General features: G+C 43.0%; 2 protein-coding genes across 3 annotated transcripts in view; both read right to left on the reverse strand.

The window, feature by feature from the left end:
- The window catches only part of ahr1b (aryl hydrocarbon receptor 1b), a 46,539-nt gene extending 36,858 nt beyond the window's left edge, over positions 1 to 9,681 (reverse strand). Inside the window, exons 1-2 of one of the 2 annotated variants that reach the window (XM_078930202.1) lie at positions 8,310 to 9,681; positions 4,438 to 4,625 (exon numbers count right to left, since the gene is read on the reverse strand). In XM_078930202.1, the coding sequence (XP_078786328.1) occupies positions 4,438 to 4,625; positions 8,310 to 8,350 (229 nt within the window). In that variant the 5' untranslated portion in view covers positions 8,351 to 9,681. 2 annotated transcript variants of the gene reach the window in all.
- A 1,303-nt stretch (positions 9,682 to 10,984) lies between these two features.
- Positions 10,985 to 22,088, reverse strand: part of LOC101174729 (aryl hydrocarbon receptor) — a 54,795-nt gene continuing 43,691 nt past the window's right edge. Inside the window, exons 5-11 of the mRNA XM_011481447.4 lie at positions 19,388 to 19,502; positions 18,674 to 18,813; positions 18,387 to 18,589; positions 18,203 to 18,312; positions 17,311 to 17,452; positions 15,795 to 17,235; positions 10,985 to 15,699 (exon numbers count right to left, since the gene is read on the reverse strand). Coding sequence (XP_011479749.1) covers positions 15,613 to 15,699; positions 15,795 to 17,235; positions 17,311 to 17,452; positions 18,203 to 18,312; positions 18,387 to 18,589; positions 18,674 to 18,813; positions 19,388 to 19,502 — 2,238 coding nt within the window. The 3' untranslated portion in view covers positions 10,985 to 15,612. The remainder of the gene's footprint in view (positions 15,700 to 15,794; positions 17,236 to 17,310; positions 17,453 to 18,202; positions 18,313 to 18,386; positions 18,590 to 18,673; positions 18,814 to 19,387; positions 19,503 to 22,088) is intronic.

Below are 22,088 nucleotides of genomic sequence, written 5' to 3' on the forward strand. Positions count from 1 at the left end.
TTTTTGCAAGATGCATACGGAATTTTGTGTCTTCCCACGACTGTTCCATGTATTTCTATGCATGTACCACCCATGTATAACTTTTATTTTGCGTATACGGCGCACACATTACGTTAAAATTACGTAATTGATGCAAGAATGACTAATGAATTGCATATAAATATATATATAAATGACGCACCGTTCATGTTCTATGTTGATTTACGTGTTCTTTGCATGGTTTATTCGTACCTCTTCCGTTGTTTTTTAACATGGTTCATTAGTGATACATCTGGGAAAATCTTCTCTTACACTTTTCAATGTACGTATGGGTTATAAAGAAATCCAAAAAATGACATTTAACAGCCCTTTGAGTCAGGGTTGCTACAGTCCTCAAATGCTGGTTTTAGAAGGGAGCTTTTTCTCATTACCTTTTGAGTTAAAAAGTCAAACAATACACTCGAAACAATTGTTTGTATAGCTTCATTCAACAAAAACAATCTTTGTGACTTGATTTCTATTAATTACGTCAGGTTTACCAGATGCTTTGGTTTCATTGACGCTCCAATTCGTCCTTCATTTGGATTGTGTATTTACTATTGGCAGATCCATGGACTCATTTTCTCCGTACGCAGTCCCACCCACTCTCCCACTTACAAAATCGTGTTTCACAAGTCCTATGAGTTACATCAGAGATTAGCGGTTCGTTGTATGTAAGTCTATGGTTGCAGAGCTGCTGGGGTGGTGTTTTGCAGAGTCATTTGGTCCAGTGGTCCCCAACCTTTTTCCGGCCACGGACCCTGGTTTAAACTTTATTTGTACTCTAGATCTTGTATAGGAACCATTAAAAAGTGATACAGATTTTCCCGTAACGCATAACTATCAAAGTGGAGGCTGAAAAAAATCGGACGCCAAGTTCAGCCTCATGCGACTTTTTCAGGCGCGACAGATACATATGGAAAAAAAAATTGCATTTTTGAAATATAATAACCAACGTGAATGCCCCATATGAACAACTTTATTAGCAGCATCTTTGTAACAATAGACAGCCGGTTGCTGAGTATCATACATTCTTGTTGTGTGTGGGAAATGACAAATGGAAGCAACAGGGGAACACTGCTTTTGCAAGCTCGCTACGCTAACGCCATTGAAAATGTACGAACTTTATAACAAACAAATTTGCCCAGGCAAAAGGTCAATGAAACTTAACCTGGTAGAGCTTGAGTGACATTTAGTCAAGATCGCTCAAACAAAAGATTTCTTTTCCAATATGTGCAAAAATGTGAAAATTGCTACAGTTGATTATTTCAAGCTGCCAAGCTGTAGGTCGTTTGGCAATCCATAATAGTTTTAAAACCTCCTCTAGATATCCCCGACAAGTGTGTTTTGGTTTTTGTTACTTGATTTTGACCCATAACAAATCCTGTTTTGACTGTACCACAGACTGTTACAGGTCTGCGGCACGGGGTTGGACAAATGCTTTGGTTGCTCTTCTCTTGCAGGTTAAAATCACCTTTTTCCAGTGACCTGGTTTAAACACCAGGAAGGTTTCTGTTACCGGGGAAATCGGGTTACTCGGCCGCACGCGTTTAAGCGACCACATCCGATGAAAAGTTTATGTAAACACGCATATATGTGCTCACCTGTTCAAAACTCTTGCAAGCTACGCAAGCTTTTAAGATCATTTTTGCGCGTTGACAGTTAAATGACTTGACGTGACCAATCAGGGACTCTGATTTGGCAGTGACATATCAACGGCGTCCCTTTTAATTCACGGAAGTGCCAACCGTATTAAAATTGTTAAAGGTGGAGACATTCATAATTGCAATTTTTGCGCGGATGGAATTCTATGACACCACGCCTTTCATCTGTCGGAATCAAGAGGTGTGGAAGAAAAATGCCTGGAGCAAGATTCGCGAGATTTGTACCACTTTGACATTTCACACCAAGTACATAGCAACGGGTAGCTATGAAAACGCTGCTCAGGAAAGTGCGTTAAGCACATTCTAGAACGCGCGTCACAACCTCAGTTTGAACGTAGCATGAGAATTAAACATCCTTTCTCTCAAAAGGGACATGTAGCATCCCACTACTGGCCGATATGGATAACATTTTTCGTAGTATCTGCAAGTCAATGTGGACCAGATCAGATTTCTGTGCCAAGGAAGTCAGGGGCGTAAACAGCTTTGAATGATTCTAAATGAAATGACAGAGCTGCTGAATTACATAAACAAACACTAATCTGCTTTAAGGGTTTCTGAGACCCATGTAGACTCACACACACAATCTTTAATCCCAATTGGGAATCCGGCAACCCCCTCCCCCTCCTGATTTTAAGATCAGCTTTCAGTTCGGCGAATATGCTAAATTTCACAAAAACGTTAAAAAAACCCGAACATCCCCATTCCAAACGCGCTGTCCCGACCTCCACCTTCATCCATCTCACAGATGAGTCCATCGACCTAAATATGCCAGCCCACACAGATGATGTGACCCCCCCCCCCCCAGCAGTGCTTTCCACTTATGGACTCGTCTGTGACTGCGGCTTGTGTTGTGATTTGATGCGTAATCTCTCCAAGCTTGTATCATGTCGCAGCGCTGATGTTTTCTGTTTTACACAAGAGATTGGATTCTACTTTGTCCAATCTGCACCCCCCAACTCCCTTCTATCTGCAAAAATAAAAGTGGATTATCCCCACCCCCACCCACCCAAGTTTGAGCCTCTTTCATCTCCATGGACTCTGAACTGCATCTGTGTCTGTCTGAGGGGTTTTGGGGTCGACTCATGGCCACGGGCTGAAAGAGCGGACCTGTGCGCCGTTTGTGCCGAACGAAGATGTTACGATAAGAGCGGGTCACGCAGAGTTCAGGCACTTAGACGGAGACGGGCGTGCTGGCCTGGCTGGGAGCAAAAAGGGGAGGGTATGTGATCCATTAGAAAAAAGAAAAAAAAAATCCAGTGAAAGACCCACTTTTTCTACCACAAAGCTAACCTAACAGAAAAGATGTAGAGCGCTGTTTTCTCGTCCTGCACGCTTTAAAGGTTTTTCTGGCTGAGCAGATCCTAAAGGCTGTTTGTTGTTTTTGGACCGTCGCACAATCTGTTTGTAACGGTAAATCTGCTAACACATTCAAGGCTGCCAAACGTGCACACACGCACCCGTTTGACTATCTTAATGGGAACTCTGCTCCTTCGTCGACCCTAAACTCTCCACCTGGACTCTAAACCTTTACCTCCAGTCCATTCAAACATTAAAATGCGGTCTAGGCCCCTAAGCACAACCCAGAATGATCTGGATCCAGCCTTATAGACTCGTTCTGGTCCCCACGGGTACATTAAAACAGGTCCACACGCAGACCTACTTAACCAAAATCCATCTGCTCTGCCGGTAAGCCTGCTAACTCCTCCTCAAAGCCGATCTGCTGCACCTCGCTCCTCTTAAACAGAGTCTGTAAGGCACAGAGGCCACCGACGGGTGCAGTGATTTCCACACTTTCACACACATTTGTGTGTGAAACCATTGGTTGTATAAGAATACTGGACCGAGTGAATGTAACGTCACTCACAGAAAAAGATTTACTGACAGTGCCAACTAAATGTTTGTACTTTCCACACTGTAAGGCGCAATTCATTTGTTTTAAAATAACGACAGTGTACCTTATACGGGGATTCATTCCGGTTTTGTTTAGTGATGCTGACTTGATTTCGGGTGTTATAGTGAATACGCTAACACGGCTAACATGTAGCAATGTCGGACTGTGTTTTTTGTATTTTGTAAATGGTAAATGGCTTAGAGTTATATAGTGCTATTCTAGCTTCTTCGAAGGCCCAAAGCACTTTACAGTCACAGGCCCATTCACCCATTCACCCTCACATTCACACACTGGTGGCGGCTCCGCTGCCAAACACTGGCGCCAACCTCCCACCAGAGGCAAGGTGGGGTTCAGTGTCTTGGCAAAGGACACTTCGAAACATGGGCGTGCAAGGTGGGAATCAAACCTGCAATCTTATAATTGACCGCCCTACCACTGCACCACTGCGGCCCGTATTTTCTTACTAACAAGGTTAGAAGTTAGCTTACTCACCGTAATGTTTGTTTTAGCAGGATCAGTCTGCTTTATTATGTGTTGCAAACCAGGTTGGGAGATACGGGATTGTGAATACGCTAACACTAACACTAACGTCAGACAACAGACCCAAACAGACCGCTTCTACCCCTCTGGCCTTCCTTCCGTCCTTCCTGCATGTCATCTACAGGTCTCCTCTGATGCGTGAAAAGCCTCGTGAGGAACTCTGGGCTTTAAACACCAACGTTCACAACACCTCCTAATGTGCTAAAAATGTTCCACTTTCAAATGGACATCAACTCTGCTAGAGACTTCATGAAGATTGATGCTGTGAACTGCAGGGCTGAAAGCCTTGTTAAAGGATTAGCATCATATAGCAAAGGTATCCACCTGAGAAGAAGCTCTTGGTGCGGAGGTAGCTGACGCTAAGCCTTAGGATGGAAAGTTTGTCCAGGCTGGAGATGACGTCCTCGGGAAAGGGCAGCAAGCTGGCAAGCCGGTCCAGCTCAGAGTTGAGGCGGTCACGGTGCCGTTTGGACGGGTTGGACTTTGCGCCTTCGGCAGGTGGAGGTTTGGCCCTGGAGATAAAGGACAAGGAGTATCTTAGGAAAAAACGCTTAGACCACAAACACAGACGGGCGGCCTCACATCGGCGATTTTATACAAGACTGACTGGTCCATTTGAAACTTATGTCATACTTCCGGCACATTAAGCGAGAAAAAGAAGTCAGAGAAAACTGCCTTTACAGTAATTAGAACTTGCTTGTAACACGCTACATGTTAGCCAGGGTAGAAGCGTTAGCGTTAGCACATTCTCAAAACCTGTAACTCCCAACCTTGTTTACAATACGTAAAAAAACATCCATCTATCTTCTTCCACTTATCCGAGACCGGGTGGTGGGGGCAGCAGCGTAAGCAAAGATCCCCAGACTTCCCTCTCCCCGGCCACTTCCTCCAACTCCTCTGGGGGGATCTCGAGGTGGTTCCAGGCAAGCCGAGAGATGCAGTCTCTCCAGCAAAGTCTGTCTTCCCCAGTGCCTCCATCCAGTGGGCATCCGCACTAGATGTCCAACTCAACTGGAAGAGAAGTGGTTGTATTCCAAGCTCTCTGCGGGTGATCTCTAAGGGAGGGCTCAGCCACCCCAGGGAGGAAGTTCATTTCAGTCGCTTGTATTGGGGACCTTGAATACAAGCGAGGTCATGACCCAGAGATCATGACCATAGGTGAGGATTGGAACAAAGATTGACTGGTAAATTGAGAGCTTTGCTTTCTGGCTCAGCTCTCTCGACACCAAAACGAACCGGTACAGCAACCGCATAACGGGGGACACCGCTCCGATCCTTCTGTCGATCTCACGCTCTGAACAGGAACCCAACAAATTTCAACTCCTATACCTGGAGGAGGAACACTCCACCCACCCAGAGAGGTGAAAATTCCTTTCACCAGTCAAGGACCATGGCCCTCATACTTAGAGACAGAAATGAAGTCTGGAATGGGCTGGACACCTTCACAAGGGCTCCACCCAATAAACAACGTAAAAAAAATGGTCATTCGATATTTTTGATGGGATTTTAGCTTCTTGGCAACCAGTGGGTAATTGCTGTTTGGTACGCCAGTCCAGGTCTCATATACAGTCGAAGATATATGTGGGTTTATTTCAACTATGTGATCACATGTTGGGGCTTTTACAGGTCATTGGGACACGCCTTCCATATGTTTGTTTTGATTGATTTATATATGATTAATATATTTATATTTATATATATATATATATATATATATTGTCAGGACCATAAATATTTGGACAGAGACGCATTCTTTCTAATTTAGTTTCTGTACATTACTACAGTGAATTTTAAATAAAACAACTCAGATGGCATTGAAGTGCAGACTTTCAGATTTATTCCATGGGTTGAACAAAAAGATTGCATAAAAATGTGAAAAACTAAAGCATTTTTTAAACACAATCCCTTCATTTCATGGACTCGTAAGTCATTGGACAAATGAAATAACTGAATAAAATGGTCATTACTAATATTTGGTTGAAAACCCTTTGTTGGCAATGACAGCCTGAAGTCTTGAACTCATGGACATCACCAGATGCTGGGTTTTCTCCTTCTGAATGCTCTGCCCGGCCTTTACTGCAGCAGCTTTCAGTTGCTGTTTGTTTGTGGGCCTTTCTGTCTGAAGTTTGGTCTACAACAAGTGAAATGCATGTTCAATTGGGTTAAGATCAGGTGACTGACTTGGCCATTCAAGAATATTCCACTTCTTTGCTTTAATAAACTCCTGAGTTGCTTTGGCTGAATGTTTTGGGTTGTTGTCCATCTGTATAATGAAACGTCGTCCAATCAGTTTGGCTGCATTCACCTGGATCTGCGCAGACAGTATGTCTCTGAACACCTCAGAATTCATTGGGCTGCTTCTGTCCTGTGTCACGTCATCAATAAACACTAGTCTCCCACTAGCAGTGCCACTAGCAGCCATGCACGCCCAGACCATCACACAGACTCCACCGTGTTTTACTGATGATGTATTGTGCTTTGGATCAGGAGCTTCTCCACGCCTTCTCCATTCTTTTCTCTTGCCATCATTCTGGTAGAGGTTGATTTTGGTTTCATCTGTACAAAGAATGTGCTGGCTTTTCTAGATGTTTTTTAGCAAAGTCCAATCTAGCCTTCCTATTCTTGAGGCTTATGAGTGGCTTGCATCTTGCAGTGTACCCTCTGTATCTACTTGCATGCAGTCTTCTTTTTATGGTAGACTTGGATATTGATATGCCTACCTCCTGGAGAGTGTTGTTCACTTGGTTTGCTGTTGTGAACGGGTTCCTCTTCACCATGGAAATGATTCTGCCATCATCCACCACTGTTGTCTTCTGTGGACGTCCAGGTTTTTTTGCGTTGCTGAGTTCACCAGTGCTTTCTTTCTTTCTCAGGATGTACCTCACTGTTGATTTTGCCACTCCTAATATTGTAGCAATTTCTTGCATGATTTTTTTCTGTTTTCTCAGCTTAATGATGGCTCCTTTTACCTGCATGGAGAGCTCCTTTGACCACACATTGTCTGTTTACAGCTAAATCTTCAAAATGCAAGCACGAGTCCTCTAATCAACTCCAGGCCTTTTATCTGCTTCACTCATAATGACATAACAAGGGAATTGCCCACACCTGCCCATGCAATAGCATGGAAGTCAATTGTCCAATTACTTACGAGCCCATGAAATGAAGGGATTGTGTTTAAAAAATGCTTTAGTTTTTCACATTTTTATGCAATCTTTTTGTTCAACCCATGGAATAAAAGCTGAAAGTCTGCACTTCAATGGCATCTGAGTGGTTTTATTTAAAATTCACTGTGGTAATGTACAGAAACTAAATTAGAAAGAATGTGTCTCTGTCCAAATATTTATGGTCCTTACTGTGAATAGTATAAAACTTTAAATATAGAAGAGGATTATTTTAAATTTAAGGTGTTTTTATATATATTTTAATTTCACTAGTACAATCTCTCTATTGGCTTCTCCCATCAAGGGTCGCCACAGCGAAACAACCACTCTTTCGAGGATGAGTCACATGGTTAACTTGGCAATGTTTTACGCCGGATGCCCTTCCTGACGCAACCCTCTCAATTTAAACGGGCTTGGGACCGGCACAGCAGCGGAGAAGGGAAAAGGGAGCAGCCCGGATTCGAACCCTGGTCTCACGGACGGAAGGCGCCGCAAACCAGCACGAGCTCAACTGGCTCCCATACTTTCACTAGTTCAATAATATCATTTAATCCTGATTTTAAAATAAAATCTCTCTAGAAAGGACCTTTAATCTACTTTACGTCTAAAATGTGTTTTGCATAAATTAGTAACCACAAAAAACTAATAAAAATGACCTAAATGTTTAAGTAAGAAAACCCAAATCCAAATGGAAAAACAAAAATATCCAAACAAGTCCAATAAAATTCCTTCTTTCAAATGTTTTCAGAAGCGGGGGACCATTTTTAAATCCGGTGCCCCCCGGGCCCACCAAGTCGCGGTTCCGTCCCTGGAGAGCTGAACATTAATTACCAGATGCGCTTCCTTCGGTCGCCTACAGGAGGCCCCGTTGACGAGCGCAGCTCTAAATCCGACCAAAGCTTTAATCCCATGTTTACAAACTGTCTGCCGGTGCTAAACGGGGAGGATTTAAGAGTGTAACTAATACGATTTGTGCGTCCAGAATTAGCGTCAGCAGTCAGCTGCTCTTTACCGACAAACGCTCCGCAGACTTACCCTTTCTGCGCAGGTTTTCGGCGTTTGCGCCCGGCGTACATGCTGCTGTGCTGGCCGTCAGTCAACGGTCACGGGGGGGGAAAGCCGGGAATTTCACCGACAACGGTCCCACAGAGAACGGGGGGACGCGGAGCATCACTCTCTTGATCCTTATCTCTATTCCTCCTCAGCGCCTCGCGGGAAACTTCAGTCAGACCAGGGCTAATGTTGAAAACCCCGCGCGGGATAAAATAAGAAGTTAAGCTAGGACACTTATGTTAAAAACCCCGCGCGGGATAAAAAATATATATATATAAAATAAAAAGAAAGAAGTTAAGCTATTATAGTAGTGTCCACGACGGGAGAATAGAAATAAAACGGGAGGACCAAAGTACAGCAGCCACCCCCCCACCCCGGAGGTTGTCCGGTCCACCGGCGCTCCGTTAGTCCAGACCCCGCCGGTGCGAGTTCCGGCGGCAGACCTCCGAGCTTGAGACCCCCCCTCCCCACACCCTCAGGAGACGAAAGTTCCGCCGAAATTAAAACGGCGAACAACCGAGAAGGAGGGGGGGGGCTAAAAAGCAAAACAAGCCGGTAGGTCGGTCCTCCCCTCCTCTGCGCTCCCCGCAGCTCTCCTACTCCTCGCTAAGACCAGCGCGCGCGCGCTCCCAGTGCACTGATTCGACATCGCGCGCCCGCGCGCGCAGCGGGTCAAAGGTGACGTCAGGAAAAAAAAAATAAGAACGGACGATGTTACAAGTAAAGATTTGGGATAAATTGTGTCAAATATCGGAAAAATGTTCTAAAAATCAAAAAGTTTACAAAAAAGATCCAACACTTTTGTTATTTAAAAATATATATTTTTTTAAAAACAAACCAAATTAGCCAAATTTGCGACTAATGCAACAACACTATAAAAAAGGAACAAGCTAATCTAGCATAAAAATAATTTGTCAAAAAAGCTCCAATTACATCAATTAAAAAAATACAATTACATTTTTATAATAATGACCTTTGATATAATAAACAATGATAGAACACATGCCAAACATTGTTTCTTCTATAGGCCAACTGCACTTCTCTAAAAACAACATTTCATGGCTTGGCAAAAAAAAAAAAAAAATCAAATGAAACAAATAGATCAACTGAAACCTATGATAAGAAAATCACACCAACAGATTATCTATAAAGTTCTTGTAAAAGAGATATTTGATCCCAAATCATGAATTTTATTTTAACGAAATTTCACTGAAGTGCTTCTATACATTTTTTAAACCTGCACATGAAATTTTTCTTAGATGAAGAAATGTCTTTATTTACCAAAAAAATAATAGTAACATTTTTTTTAATAGTATTTTCTGCACTGTGAAGCAAACTTAAAAGTATTATTATATAATAAAAACAACAGTGCGCCTTATTTATAATCTGGAGAACCTTACAAATGGAAATGTTTGGTTGGGAGTTAGCATAGACACAGTGATGTTTGCTTTAGCAGCATCAGTCTGTTTTTTTTTTTTTTACTTATTCCAAACGAGGTCGGGAGTCACGGGTATGAAAATACGGTAATGCAACTAACACGTCTAGCATGTTATGAGCAAGGCCTAGAGTTCCTGTTAAAGCCTCTGTATCACAAGAACAGGCAGACGGCTGGATCCAAATGCAGCATTAGCTTAGCTAAAAGTCCACAAAGCTTAATCGGTCAGGCAGGCAGGAGTCAATAACAGGCATAAGATCATCAGAGGAGAGACAAGATACTCAGAATCCAGGCGAGGGTCAGGGCACGCAGCAGGCAGAGTCAGAGAAGATCAGGTCCAAATATAACACTCAGTACGCACGGCAGTGTGGCACAAACAATACTTCGCACTGAGTGTGGCTCAGTGCAGTGCTTATGTAGACTATGATAGATTGAGTGATTGAGAGTCAGGTGTGTGGCATCCAGGAAGTGCACACTGGGGTTGCTGGGAGATGAAGTGAATTCAGTACTCTGGAGACTGCTCCCGCTGGTGACCAGAGGGGGAGACAGAACTCTGACTTCTGACAGACAGTCTGACTTATTTCTGAGTCTTTTGTTTTGCTTTCATGTGCCTTATTGTGCAGAAAACACAATAATCAACAACTCAAGAGTCAATAAAGTTTATGATTGATCAAAACTTCTAATTGATAATTTTATTGTGAAATGAGGGCTTTATTTCTGATTTACACAGAAAGCTATTTTTTTGCCAAATGCTTAAAAAGAGTACATTTTAAAAAGTATTTTGTGACTATATTACTACTATTAATACTTTTATTTTGATTTATGGATGTAAAAAAAAAAAGAAAAAAAAACGGCTTAATTTGTCATAAAATTGGAAAAGAATCCTGTCTAGCTTTAAAAAAAAGTTTTTTTTCTTTTGGGGGCCGGCGATTTAAGTAATAAAAAACAGTGCAAAACCACATAAATTCATTTTGTATTAAAAATATATATAGATTCATTGATTGAATCTTGATTTGTTGGACTACACCACCACCTAGTGGACACCCTCCACAATGACAACTCTTAGTCAAAGTAAACAGTAAAAATAGACATTTTTAAGGTTTAATTCAACACTTCTGAATTTGGGAATGAAAAGTGTGTCTAAGAGGTGAATTAAATGCATGGATTTGATGTTTTTTTGTTTATTGGTGGAGTCATCTGACAGTGAAACCACTGGAACCTGTGCAGTGATCAGACCACCTTTAATACGGTGAGCAGGTACAGACACAGACATGAAGAGAAGCATTTTTTCTGTTTTTGGATAGAAGAATCCACAAAAAAGACTTCAAATAAAATCAAAATACATCAAAACAATGATTAAACTGTGCAGACAGTTTACAAAAAGACACAAGCGTGACTACGGTTAATACAACATATATAATATATATATATTTATATACACAGATGGTGGCAAAAAGCAAATACAGACATATAGTTGTGTGTATAGTTACACAAAGATACTGCATTTTAGAGACTTGGTCTCATGGTTTTGGACAATAAAAGCATTCATTTTAACATTTCAAATTGCTAATTTTCAGAAAGGAGAATTAAAAAAAAGAGCACTTAATCGATGAGAAAGAGGATCACCCCTTAAAAAAAAAGCACTTAATTCGTGTTTAGCTCCATACAGTGGGTTCAAACTTTACAAGTTCGGTTAAAGTACATCAAACTTTGAGTTTTGATGCCTTCAGGATACATTCAGGTAGTCATTTAACCTTTTGAGTGGGTTTTCTAATGTTTACTGATTCATTTGAACCGATTGTTTTGGAGCACTTTCAACATGCGGAACGGAGTAGCTCCGCTAAGGTAAGGCCTTAGTCACATGCAGCTGTCCGGGCCCATGGAGGGTTGCAGAAAAGAGCGCCAAATTCAAAGGGGAGTGTAGGATCGATCTTGTAGTTCCATTAAGGCTTGTTTGGCCACCGCAAGGGATGCCATGAAAATGGAACATACAATTGTCGTGCCCATGATCAATGTATCGTGACGTTTGTGTAAGACAAATGTAAGATTCACACACTTATGTCGTACTGAAGGGTAATGCTGTCATAAGGCCACTAATTGTTCGTAAGGTGCACGCACTGGCCGATATCTGACCACGACCAATTGCTGCGCAAACGGTTGACCCGTACAGGTGTTTTTGGATTGACTGGGCCCATGGAGGGTCATAGACAAGACTTTCTGCATCCTAATGTGTATGTTGTGGTCCTCTTGAGGCTCGTACGGCCACCACAAAGAACGCCACGAAAGTAAGGTAAGGTCGTCGTACGGTGTCCTTACGTCACACTCTAATCATCGGTCTGGTGCGTGTACTGGCCCTTAACTGACTGCACGAAAATGCTCAACAAACGGTTGACCCATAAGGGTGCTCTAGGCCCAAGAAAAATATAAACTAAAAAGACCACATCCTAAGGCGTGTCTTGAAGTTCCTTTGAGGATCGTTTGGCCACCTCAAGTTATGTCATAAAGATGGAACGTAGAATTGTCCTACATGTGGTAAGTGTATCATGAAGCTAATGTAAGTTGCGCAGACGTAATGATGTGTAATGCTGTTGCACGGTGTCCTTACTCTATCCTCTAATCCAGGGATGGGCAAACTACGGCTCGGGGCCCATATGCAGCCCTTAAAACCATTTAATCAGGGCCGCCAAACTGTAATGAGTTATATGGATGATCCTTATTAACATTTTATTTTCCAGGTAATTTTTGTGTCTAGCCATAAATGGCGCAATATAAATACATTGACCATTGTTTAGATGCAGAAAGAGTTGTTGGCTTTCTGACATTCATGCCTGTTTTCCAGGTCGCAAAGTCATTTTCCCAATCATTCCAACACCCCATGAACATAGCATATTTTTCCCTAAGTGGCATCAACCTATTGTTACAATTGCCACTAAAATGAGAAGAAAAGTCACTCTTCGGAAACAAAAACTCCAAAATGTTCTGTTTTAAAGTATATCTATTAAGTTTCAATCAAAATGAAAGCATTCTTTTGTCCAGATTCTGTTATTTCTTTCTCTTATGAGATAAATTCCCAAAAAACTTCAAGCATCTGCTCCTGGTCCAGGCCCACGAGTCAAAAAGTTTGCCCACCCCTGCTCTAATCGTTCTTAAGATTTGAGTATTGGCCCACACAGAAATGCTGCACAAATGGTTGACCTGTACAGGTGCTGCAGGTTTATGAGTTGTCTGGTCCATAGAAGGTCGTAGAAAAGAGCAGGCGGATCTTAACGGGATGCTGTCGTACGATGTCCGTACACCGTAATCTAGTTGTTTGCAAGGTGCACGTTGCTTACTGACTACAAGGACATGCCGCAACGACTGGGGTCTGGACATGATGCCAAGTTCCCGTAGGAAGCGCGTAGACGACTATTGACAACATCACTGAGGGGTAGAATTCTTTTCATATCTCTCCACTTGGAGGGCTAAATGTAGTGGTACGGACAAGACGTAGAGGTAGGGGAGGAATTCAGATTCGGCCTAAGTGTTCGCTACAGCCTGTCGCCTGAAGTCCTATTTATCGGGCGCATACATCCCATTACTACCCGTTAGGGTAACTGTGATTAAGGCATACGTGCGGTTCCATTCGGTGCTGATTGAAAGGAAATCAAACGACAAAAAACAGCAGAAGGCCGGTTGTCCCTTTGGTATCCCTAGGAAAGCTACAGTCCCGCTTGGCTTTGGTGAACATTTTTCTTTGCTTTTTTAGATCAAGTATTTGAGCTTGATAACATGCAGCACTTTTTCCACCGCGAAGAAAAACAGTTTAGATTTTACAGGCAATTAAAAACAAGCAGATTATAAGTTATTTGCTATATATTTTTGTTTGTTTTTTTATATACACAATAGCTGCCTCAAACCAATTTATATAGGTGTGCCTTTAGATACAAAAAAAGGGGGATAGAAGTAGAATTGGAGGATAAATGTAATCAAAATATGTCTCTAATATAAATAAGTGGCTTTGCTTTGCTTTTTCTTTAAAAAACTTCTCTATAAATTTGACTATTTGGTATCCAAATAAGTGCTTTGGCAAATTCGGCTAAAAGACATTCAAACTTTTTCACACATTTTAAGATCCGTCAGTTCTAGGCACCGTCTGCGTTTAGTCACAATAATAACAATAAAAAACGGGCATCACAGTAACAACAAGAAAATGAAAGCAGCTCACGCAGAACATTTTTCAAAAGTACATAAAAGCAGCGGTCAGAAAGTTCTGCTTTTTTTTTGTGCGTTTTAAGGTCAGGTTGTTTTTTTTTTCTTTTGGGTTTTTTTAAATTTCTAACCTGTCTGCAAAAGCTAAATCTCCCCGTCTGAGATTGTAAAGTCTTGAAATGAACTACAACAGAAATAAAAACAATTGAAATATTGTATCCTTCGAAAACGTAGTAGAACGTAGTAGAGCGGAAGTTAGCGTTCCGCGGTGCCCGAGTTCTTGTCCAGATTTATTTTAAGCAGAGGATGAACAGCGGCAAGCCCTATTCTGTCTTTGCGTTTATTTATGGATGCGTTAGCCAATACGCAAAAAAAAAAAAAAAAAAAAGCGATCGGAAGTGCTACACATGAAATATCACCAATGGTCACTAGGTGGCGCTTAAAACAATATTTATTTTTGTTATATTCTTTCCTAAATATTCTCATTTTCTGCTGCGTAAAGAGAAACTGGGAGGCTAGCCTGTGGCAAATCGAGAGCTGACTCTGGTCCACCGGTGGTCAGATTTTGAACTGCAGTTAACTTAGTCTTATGTTATATACGTTTATTATTAAATAAAGAACTAACGATAAACCAGTCTTTCCGGATTCAATCACTGTTTATGAAAATTAAAGGTGCTTCACATAGAATACCACCAATGCCCACTAGGTGGTTCTAAGTCTTTTGCAAAATTCTTTATTTAACGACATATTTTCATCTATTTTCTTTGTCGGGTTGTTGCTCTTTTTCAATAAAATTTTATATTTCACCAAAAATTGGATAAAAATGTTTATTTTTTGGATAAAATTCCATTCATCCATAAAATTTTAATTATTTATTAAATATAGTCACTTTCCGCTGTGCAAAGAAAAACCCCGGGGCAAGCGTGTAGTAGATCGAACTCCCTGCTGCCCCTAATGGTTAAAAATAAAAGATAAACAATGAAGCTCATTAAGGTCCATCAGGTGGTCAGATTGTGAACTGCAGTAATTGTTACGTTAAGAACCAACAATCAATCTTTTGTATTTTTTTTACTCAAGATATTTGGGTTCTTCCCTCCACCAGGGGGCAGTAATAAGCCCACGGATCATCATTATTTCAATTAAATTAGCTTATCTTTTCTTTTGTACGATAGCATAAAAGCTATCAGCTAACAGGGTTAGTGTTGTTAGGCGGTGCGGCGTCTTCAGTCAAAAATTTGATGCTTTCTTTTTTTAAATGTTTTCAATACACATTTACGCAAAATGTGAAGATGCTAAAGCAATTTCCTTAAACGCTACATTGACAAATTCTTTAGCTTCTGGTCTAGCTGGTTAGCTTCCAGAAACTTGCAACAGGAAGGTTTTTGGTTAGGATTGGTTTTTCTAAGTTCACACAAACAGGAACTTTAAGTCGCAATTAAAAAACGAGACAGGCTGCTTTGGTCGGTCAAACTGCTGTTTAAAAAGTGCTAACAAGCGAGCATCCATTGTGCCGGTTGAGCTCTGACCAACTTTCAGACAAAACGCTTTTGCTGAAACTTCTCCTTGGAAGTCCTTTTGGCTATGTCCGTCTGCTCCACTTCCGCTCACAGTCATTCGTTTCCTTTTTATCAGTCTGAGCTGAGCATGACTCAGCGGAGCTTCCTACTTGTTCTCGGTAAAGCAGGTGTTCCCGTTGGGCAGCAGGGGGAACGGAAAACCTCCGTTACTGAAAACCGGACAGCTGGAGACCTGTAAGACACGAGCAGACGGTGCATGGATCCCTCTCTGTGACCATAATGGAATTACAGGGTGAGGAAAAACTGAACCCCTCCCTGACTTTTTACCTGGTCGAGTTCACTGAAGCCCAGCAGCTCCTGCGGCGCCCCCATCAGGCCGTTCACGTTATGACCAGCCTCCATCTGGCAGGGCAGAACCGCCTCGTGGGGGTTTTGCATCACCATCGGCGGGGGCACCGACCCCCCTCCGGGACGAGCTTGATACAGGCAGGAGGGCTTCGAGGGGGTGGGGCTGGCCGACGCCTTGTTGGGTCGGGTTCCGTCAGGATGCGGGCCGTTCACCAGCATGAGAAAAGGCTGAGGGAGAGTCTCTGGAGTCCTGAAACTCATGTCCACTGTGTTCACTAGAGAGGGGGGCATGCGGGTGAGGGAGGCGGCCAACTGTGGGTCCGCCCCCGGGAGCCATGACTGCCTGTGGTTCTGACTGTTCTGGCTGTTCTGGGCCGAGCGGCCTGCAGAAAAAGCGGGCTGGTTTGAAATGTTTGTCCCCGAAGTGGAACTCCACGGGTTGCCGTGACAACCGAGCGCCGAGTGCAGCTGCCCCGCCGTGCTCTGGTTCTGGACGGGTAAGCCCTCATGTGGCGTCTGAGTGAATCGGCTGCCAGCGAACGGACAAAATGAAGACAGTTTTGGGGGGAACGCCCCCTGTTTGGAGCTGGTGCCATCAGTTTGGGGGTACAAGTCTGTCTGGGAGGGGTTAAATGTCACTGAGGCGCCGCCTCCACATGGTAGGGAGGCGGGGCTTGTGTTCTGCCGACTGTTAAAGCCAGAGGGAGCTTCCAGAGGGAAGTCCATGTGGCTCAGCTTCATGCCTCCTCGGCCTGCAGGTGCTTGTCCCTCCATCATCACCCCTCCTTTGAAGGTCATCTGGTTGTAAGTCATCGACGCCCAGCCGAAGTTCTGCTGCTCCTGACCAGGACCCTGGTTCTGGAGCTGGGCGATGGCGGCGTTCCCGCCCTCCTTCCGCAGCTGCTCCTCCACGTAGGAAAGGACGTCGCAGCAGAGGACCTCGTTGAGGTTGTCACCGATCTCGGAGGAGGTGAAGTTCAGCAGGGTGCTCTCCCAGCTCTTCAGCTCCTCCGGCCCCACCTCCACCTCCTCCATGAGCTCCGCCTCCCCCAAGATCTGCTGCAGCGTCTCCAGCATGTCCTCAGTGGTGGAGTCCATCACCAGCGGGCTGCTGACGGCCGGCTTGGCGCTGGCGTCCCTGGGAATGGTGAAGGTGGCGTGCGAGTCCTGGAAGGCCAGGTCGCTCAGCGAGGTGATGGTGTTCTGGTCCCTGTAAGCCGCCTGGTCCTGATTCAGCAGGCAGCCCAACAGGGAGTGGGGGCTGACGGAGTCGCTGTCCACCTTCATCTTCTTGGCGGGCGAGCAGGGGTTGGGGACCTCGACGCCCGGCATGGTGTCGTACAGCACCGCCTCCCCGGTGGCAAAGTTGAAGGGCAGGTGGAGGCGCCTGAGGCGGAGCTGCTCCTCCCCTTCTTCGTTTCTGTGGAGAGACGGGAGAACCGCATCAGAACCTGCATGGGGGAGGCGCTGGCCGCCGGCGTTCACGGACACTCACGTCAGAGCTCTCTGCCGCGCCACGATGAATTCGGGTTTCCCCCCTTTGAACACTACCCGGGCGTTGGACTGGACCCACACCCACTTCCCCATTTTGGTCAGCAGCCTGAAGAAGGTGAAGCCCGACTCTCCGGTTTTCATCACTGCAACCACACACAGGGAGAATGTGTCAAAAGAAAACATTCGCATAGGCCCTGGTTTTTACCCAAACCCAAGATCCCACTCATTTCCAATCAAAAAAAAAGGACCAACTCTGTCTTTAAAATTAGTGGGTTTTTTACTCAAATTACCAAATAATGCAGTTCCTCAAATGACCACTGGGGCCTGGTTTCAAAATAGAGAGATTTTCTATGCACTTTTATAATAAAAGGCTTTAAAAGCTGCTGTGAGAATACATCCAGATGTCCTATGTCACCGTTTTGTAAAAATGTGGGCGTGGCTAAAAAATGGACTTAGCCAAACGTGAAAAACTTATAAAAAGCTACATACCATCATTTTTAAAGGGGACTCTTTCTTCAACATTTGTGTTTTTTTTAAACTCAAATAACCAAACGCTGCATTTCCTCAAATGACCACTGGGGGCAGGTTTCACAATAGGGAATCTTTCACTTCTATAATAAAAAGCTCAACTTTGCACTAAAAAGGAACTCTTTGTTTATTGCATGAAAATAGTTTTTCATCATATAAACTAGAAATTGTATTTATGTTTCTCATTCGTGAGAAATTGTCTTTTACATTTTCTTAATCATATTTAGGTTAGAAAATATAAGTGGCTAGAAAAAATTTATAGAAAACTTTAAAACTATCGGAGATTATTTTGCAAAAAGGGTTATGTTGACTCTTTTATAGCGACAAATATGGCGTTCTGCGCTCGCAGACGGATGGAAACCTACTTTTTAGGTGGTTGTCGGCGCAGTGCATCATGTCTGCGGCATGGATGAAGTTGTAGCCTGATCCCTTCATGCAGATCTCCAGCTCATTGTAACCCAGAACCACCTTTCCTCTGTGGACGGGAGCAGAACTCGTATTACGGCGGCAGGTCTTCTTCTCCTTCCTTCCTCCACCACCCGTGTTTACCTGCCATCGATGCCCAGCGGGGTGAAGTCCAGCTTGTGTTTGGTCTGGAAGAGGAGCGTCTTGGTGCGGATCTCCAGGATGGCCGGCTGCTGCAGCGGAGTTGCGATGGCGAATAAAGCCAGCTGTGGGGAAACCAGCTTCCCGTCTTCGGACACCCGGTTCTGTCCATGGAGAAACTTCAGGCGACCGTTGAAGTTCAAGGCCTGAAAAAAAGCAGAGGAGAAAAGCTCGAGCCCTCTGACGTTCAGTAGGTGTGAAGTTGGGAGAAAAGCTTTGACTTTTCTTACCAGGAAGCCAGAGGAGTTGTCGAGGAGGCAGCGGAACCGGCAGCAGAAGTTTCTCTCCAGGAAAGAAGAGTTTTCAGGAGGGATGACCTGCGGGTCGTAGGCCATGATGTTGCTGCTGATGTCTGCGCTGCTCTGCCCACCTGCGCAGAGTGCACAGTGTTTGTGGTTGCTGTGGCAACAGGCTGCACCATTGCTAAACCACTTAACTAGTTGGAGGAAATATAAAAGCCCTAACCTTAACCCTTACCCTTAGCATAACCTTAACCCTTAGCATAACATTAACCCTAACCCTTAGCATAACATTAACCCTTACCCTTAGCATAACCCTTACCATTACAATAACCCTAAACCTAGTTCCTGCTTTGGAATAGACCGAGCACCACCCAACTTCCACAGAAGGGGAGCCAGAACCCTTACCCTAACCCACAGAAACGTATTTAAATGTCAAGCAGCTTCAATTTTTTAATTATCAGCAAAACCTGAACGGTTTCTTCTTGAGGCATAAAAACTGTGCAAAACAAGCAAGATATGAATAAGTAAAACCCAACAAAAATGATGCTAAATACCTTCAACACAAGAAAAAAAGCTAAATAATCTTAACCGATGCCCCCCAAAATAAAAATAAAAATAGGAATATAAAGCATCATACATTTTTAAAACTAATTATTCATTTTCATTTTTGACACACTGGACATTCTCAAACGCCAGACGTACTGGGACTGCTGGAGCCGTCAGTGTTCGGGTTGAGGGAGAAGTGCAGCTGCCGCCTGAAGAGCGCTCGATCTTCGGTGTGGATCAGCTCGAACACGCTCTGATGTACCACATCGGACTGGCGAGAAGTCATACAAATTTAGTTTTTATCGCCTCTTTGAAGCAAAGTTCAACAAACAGAAAAGCAAAACTTATGACACTTAATACGTGTGTTGAACAGTATCATTTTTTTTAGTATTTGAATCAATCAAATAAACGGCTAAGAAAGTCCAAAATGCTTAATGTTTTTATTAAACGTACAATACCCCAAAAATTGTTGTTCCAGTCCCAAAAGTCAAACCAATGACTCCTACTAAAACAACAGTCCATAGCAACCATTGAGTCTTTCGCATGTTTAGGATTAATACATAAATGTACCAATTTTTGAGTCTCTATCTCATAAAAACATTATATTTTCCTTAGCAACCAATATTAATAAATCACCTGTCCGTGTGTTGAGATGAAAGCAAGGTTTAATTTTAAAGTCCTTGTGTTTTTGTGACTTTTTGAATCAAAAGATCATTAAAGGTCGTTTTGATCTTCAAAGCCAATCTCATCAATTGGCAGCTACATTCACCAAAACTTTGCAAGGTTTCTACGGCAACAAGCAGTCAAAGATGAAGTTGACGACTTCATTGGCAAAACGTTTTTTGCCAGATGTGAGGTCTGTGCTAAATTTAGACAGTTCTCCCAAACACCCGTGTCGGGGCTGAAACCACAAAAAGCTGCTGTAGATCCTTCTGGATTTGTTTACATGGTTGAAAACAGGGTTAGAAATGTGTCAGTAAACATGTCGCGAGTAAACAAAAACAGTTTCTCCAGCTTGTGATGGAATGCAGAAGAAACAAACCAAGCTGGAAAGGCGCTGTGGCGACATCCTTCGCCCCGGCATGACCCAGAATGACCGTCTTAGCTAAACTCCAGCCTCCTGGATGAGCATGTGTGTTGTAAAACCTCTAATTGTGCTGCACGGTGTGTAGTTGTAAATCACGGGTTCTCTCTCGAGCCAACTTCCCTTTTTTTTGCGTTTCTTTCTTTTCCTTGATTTTTCCCAGACTGCAGGCATCTTTAACCCCCATTCAAACGGATGTGTTTACGAGTCAGGAGTTCAGAGCCAACAAGGGGCCACCGGTTCTCACGCACAGATGCGCACGGGACTCACAAACACACAACTGCATCTGCGTGTGTCCGTCCCTTTGCTCTATGGATGCGATTCCAGCTTTCTGGTTTAATTTATGTCTAAACAAAGTTCTTTCAATTCAAAATCAAATCAATCAAATCTCACTGCTCAAAGAAAAAAAAACTATTAAAAAGTCAGTTTGTGTTTGTACTGTGTAGTTAGGGTTACAACTTTGTATTTTTTAACAAGCTGACCTTAAACGCATCGCACACTCGATTTTCTACTATTTGTTTTAAAACATTTGCTGTCAAACAAATTATTTGTCTGTTTTTAAAGACATTTTCAAAAAAACTGAACTATTTTTTTGAAAAACGCCCCTGTAAAATTTGGATCAATAAGCTCCGCCCCCATCTGGCAAAGGATACTCAGATCAAGTTCAACAAACTTGCCACTTCCGAAATTTCTGTATTCATTTCATCCGAAAACCTGTATTCAATTTAATTTGATTGAATTTTTAGATATTAATAAAACAAAAATCTCACATTAACCATTTAACGTCGGAGCTTTAGCTCCAGTGTTGACGTACTTTTGACTAGCGCTAGCGGTTTTGCGCCATTATGCTAACGTAAATTATGACCGTAAAGTGTAGCATATAAAAAGCCGCTTTTCTTCGCGTTAGTATCAGCTGATTCATGTAAATGATCAAAGCGTTACAGTTTGGCAAGGAGCGAGTGTCATTTAGCTGTCGCCGGCGACATCTCAGGCATTAACGGGTAAACCACATCCTGTTTTTCGCACACGCTGAAATGAACACTTATATTACCTGCCATCGCCACAACGTCTGTCTCTTTTTTTTGGAACATTGCTTTTGTCACCTGTTTCCATCAGGTTCCCCAATCAAAATGTTTTTCTGAAGTACAGCCAAACTTTTGCTTGCTGAAACCCCGCCCATTTTTCCAATTGCAATGGCTGAAAAACTAAAACGATTGGCTAGAAATGTACCAAAAAAAGTAGAATACTAGTGATTGACATGACTAAAAAGAGGCACCGACATCTGCGTTTTTTTAATACGGTACTAGTAGCAGTTGGTGGCGGTAACAACTTGGCACCAAGTTTCAGGACCCATTTCTAGTCATATTTGCGCCTGCCCAACCCTGACAGCAACATTTTCTTCAAACTTGTTCATTTAAGATTAAATACGAATAAAAAACATTCTGATGAAGACTAACTAGTTTTGGTACAAGATTTAGTGGATCAGATGAAGACGGAAGCATCGTGACAGTTAAAATCGATCACATTCAAATCCACATCTTTGGTCTTTAGACGTTGGCTAAGTCTGAAGCTACGTTCACACCGTCCTCGAAAACGCACGTTCCAGCAGGCACTTCCAATTGAAAGTCTGTGTAAAGGTGCGTAAATGTGCATTTCGGGTTTCCCCGTTCAAAATTCTCACGTAGCTACGCAAGTTTCTACGACCATTTTCGTGGTCTATGTACAAAGAGCGCAGCAAATGTCGAACTTCGACCAATCAGGAACTCACATTTG

This window comes from Oryzias latipes, chromosome 2 (assembly GCF_053564925.1).
Source record: "Oryzias latipes strain Hd-rR chromosome 2, Olatipes_Hd-rR_3.1".
Lineage (NCBI taxonomy): Eukaryota > Metazoa > Chordata > Actinopteri > Beloniformes > Adrianichthyidae > Oryzias > Oryzias latipes.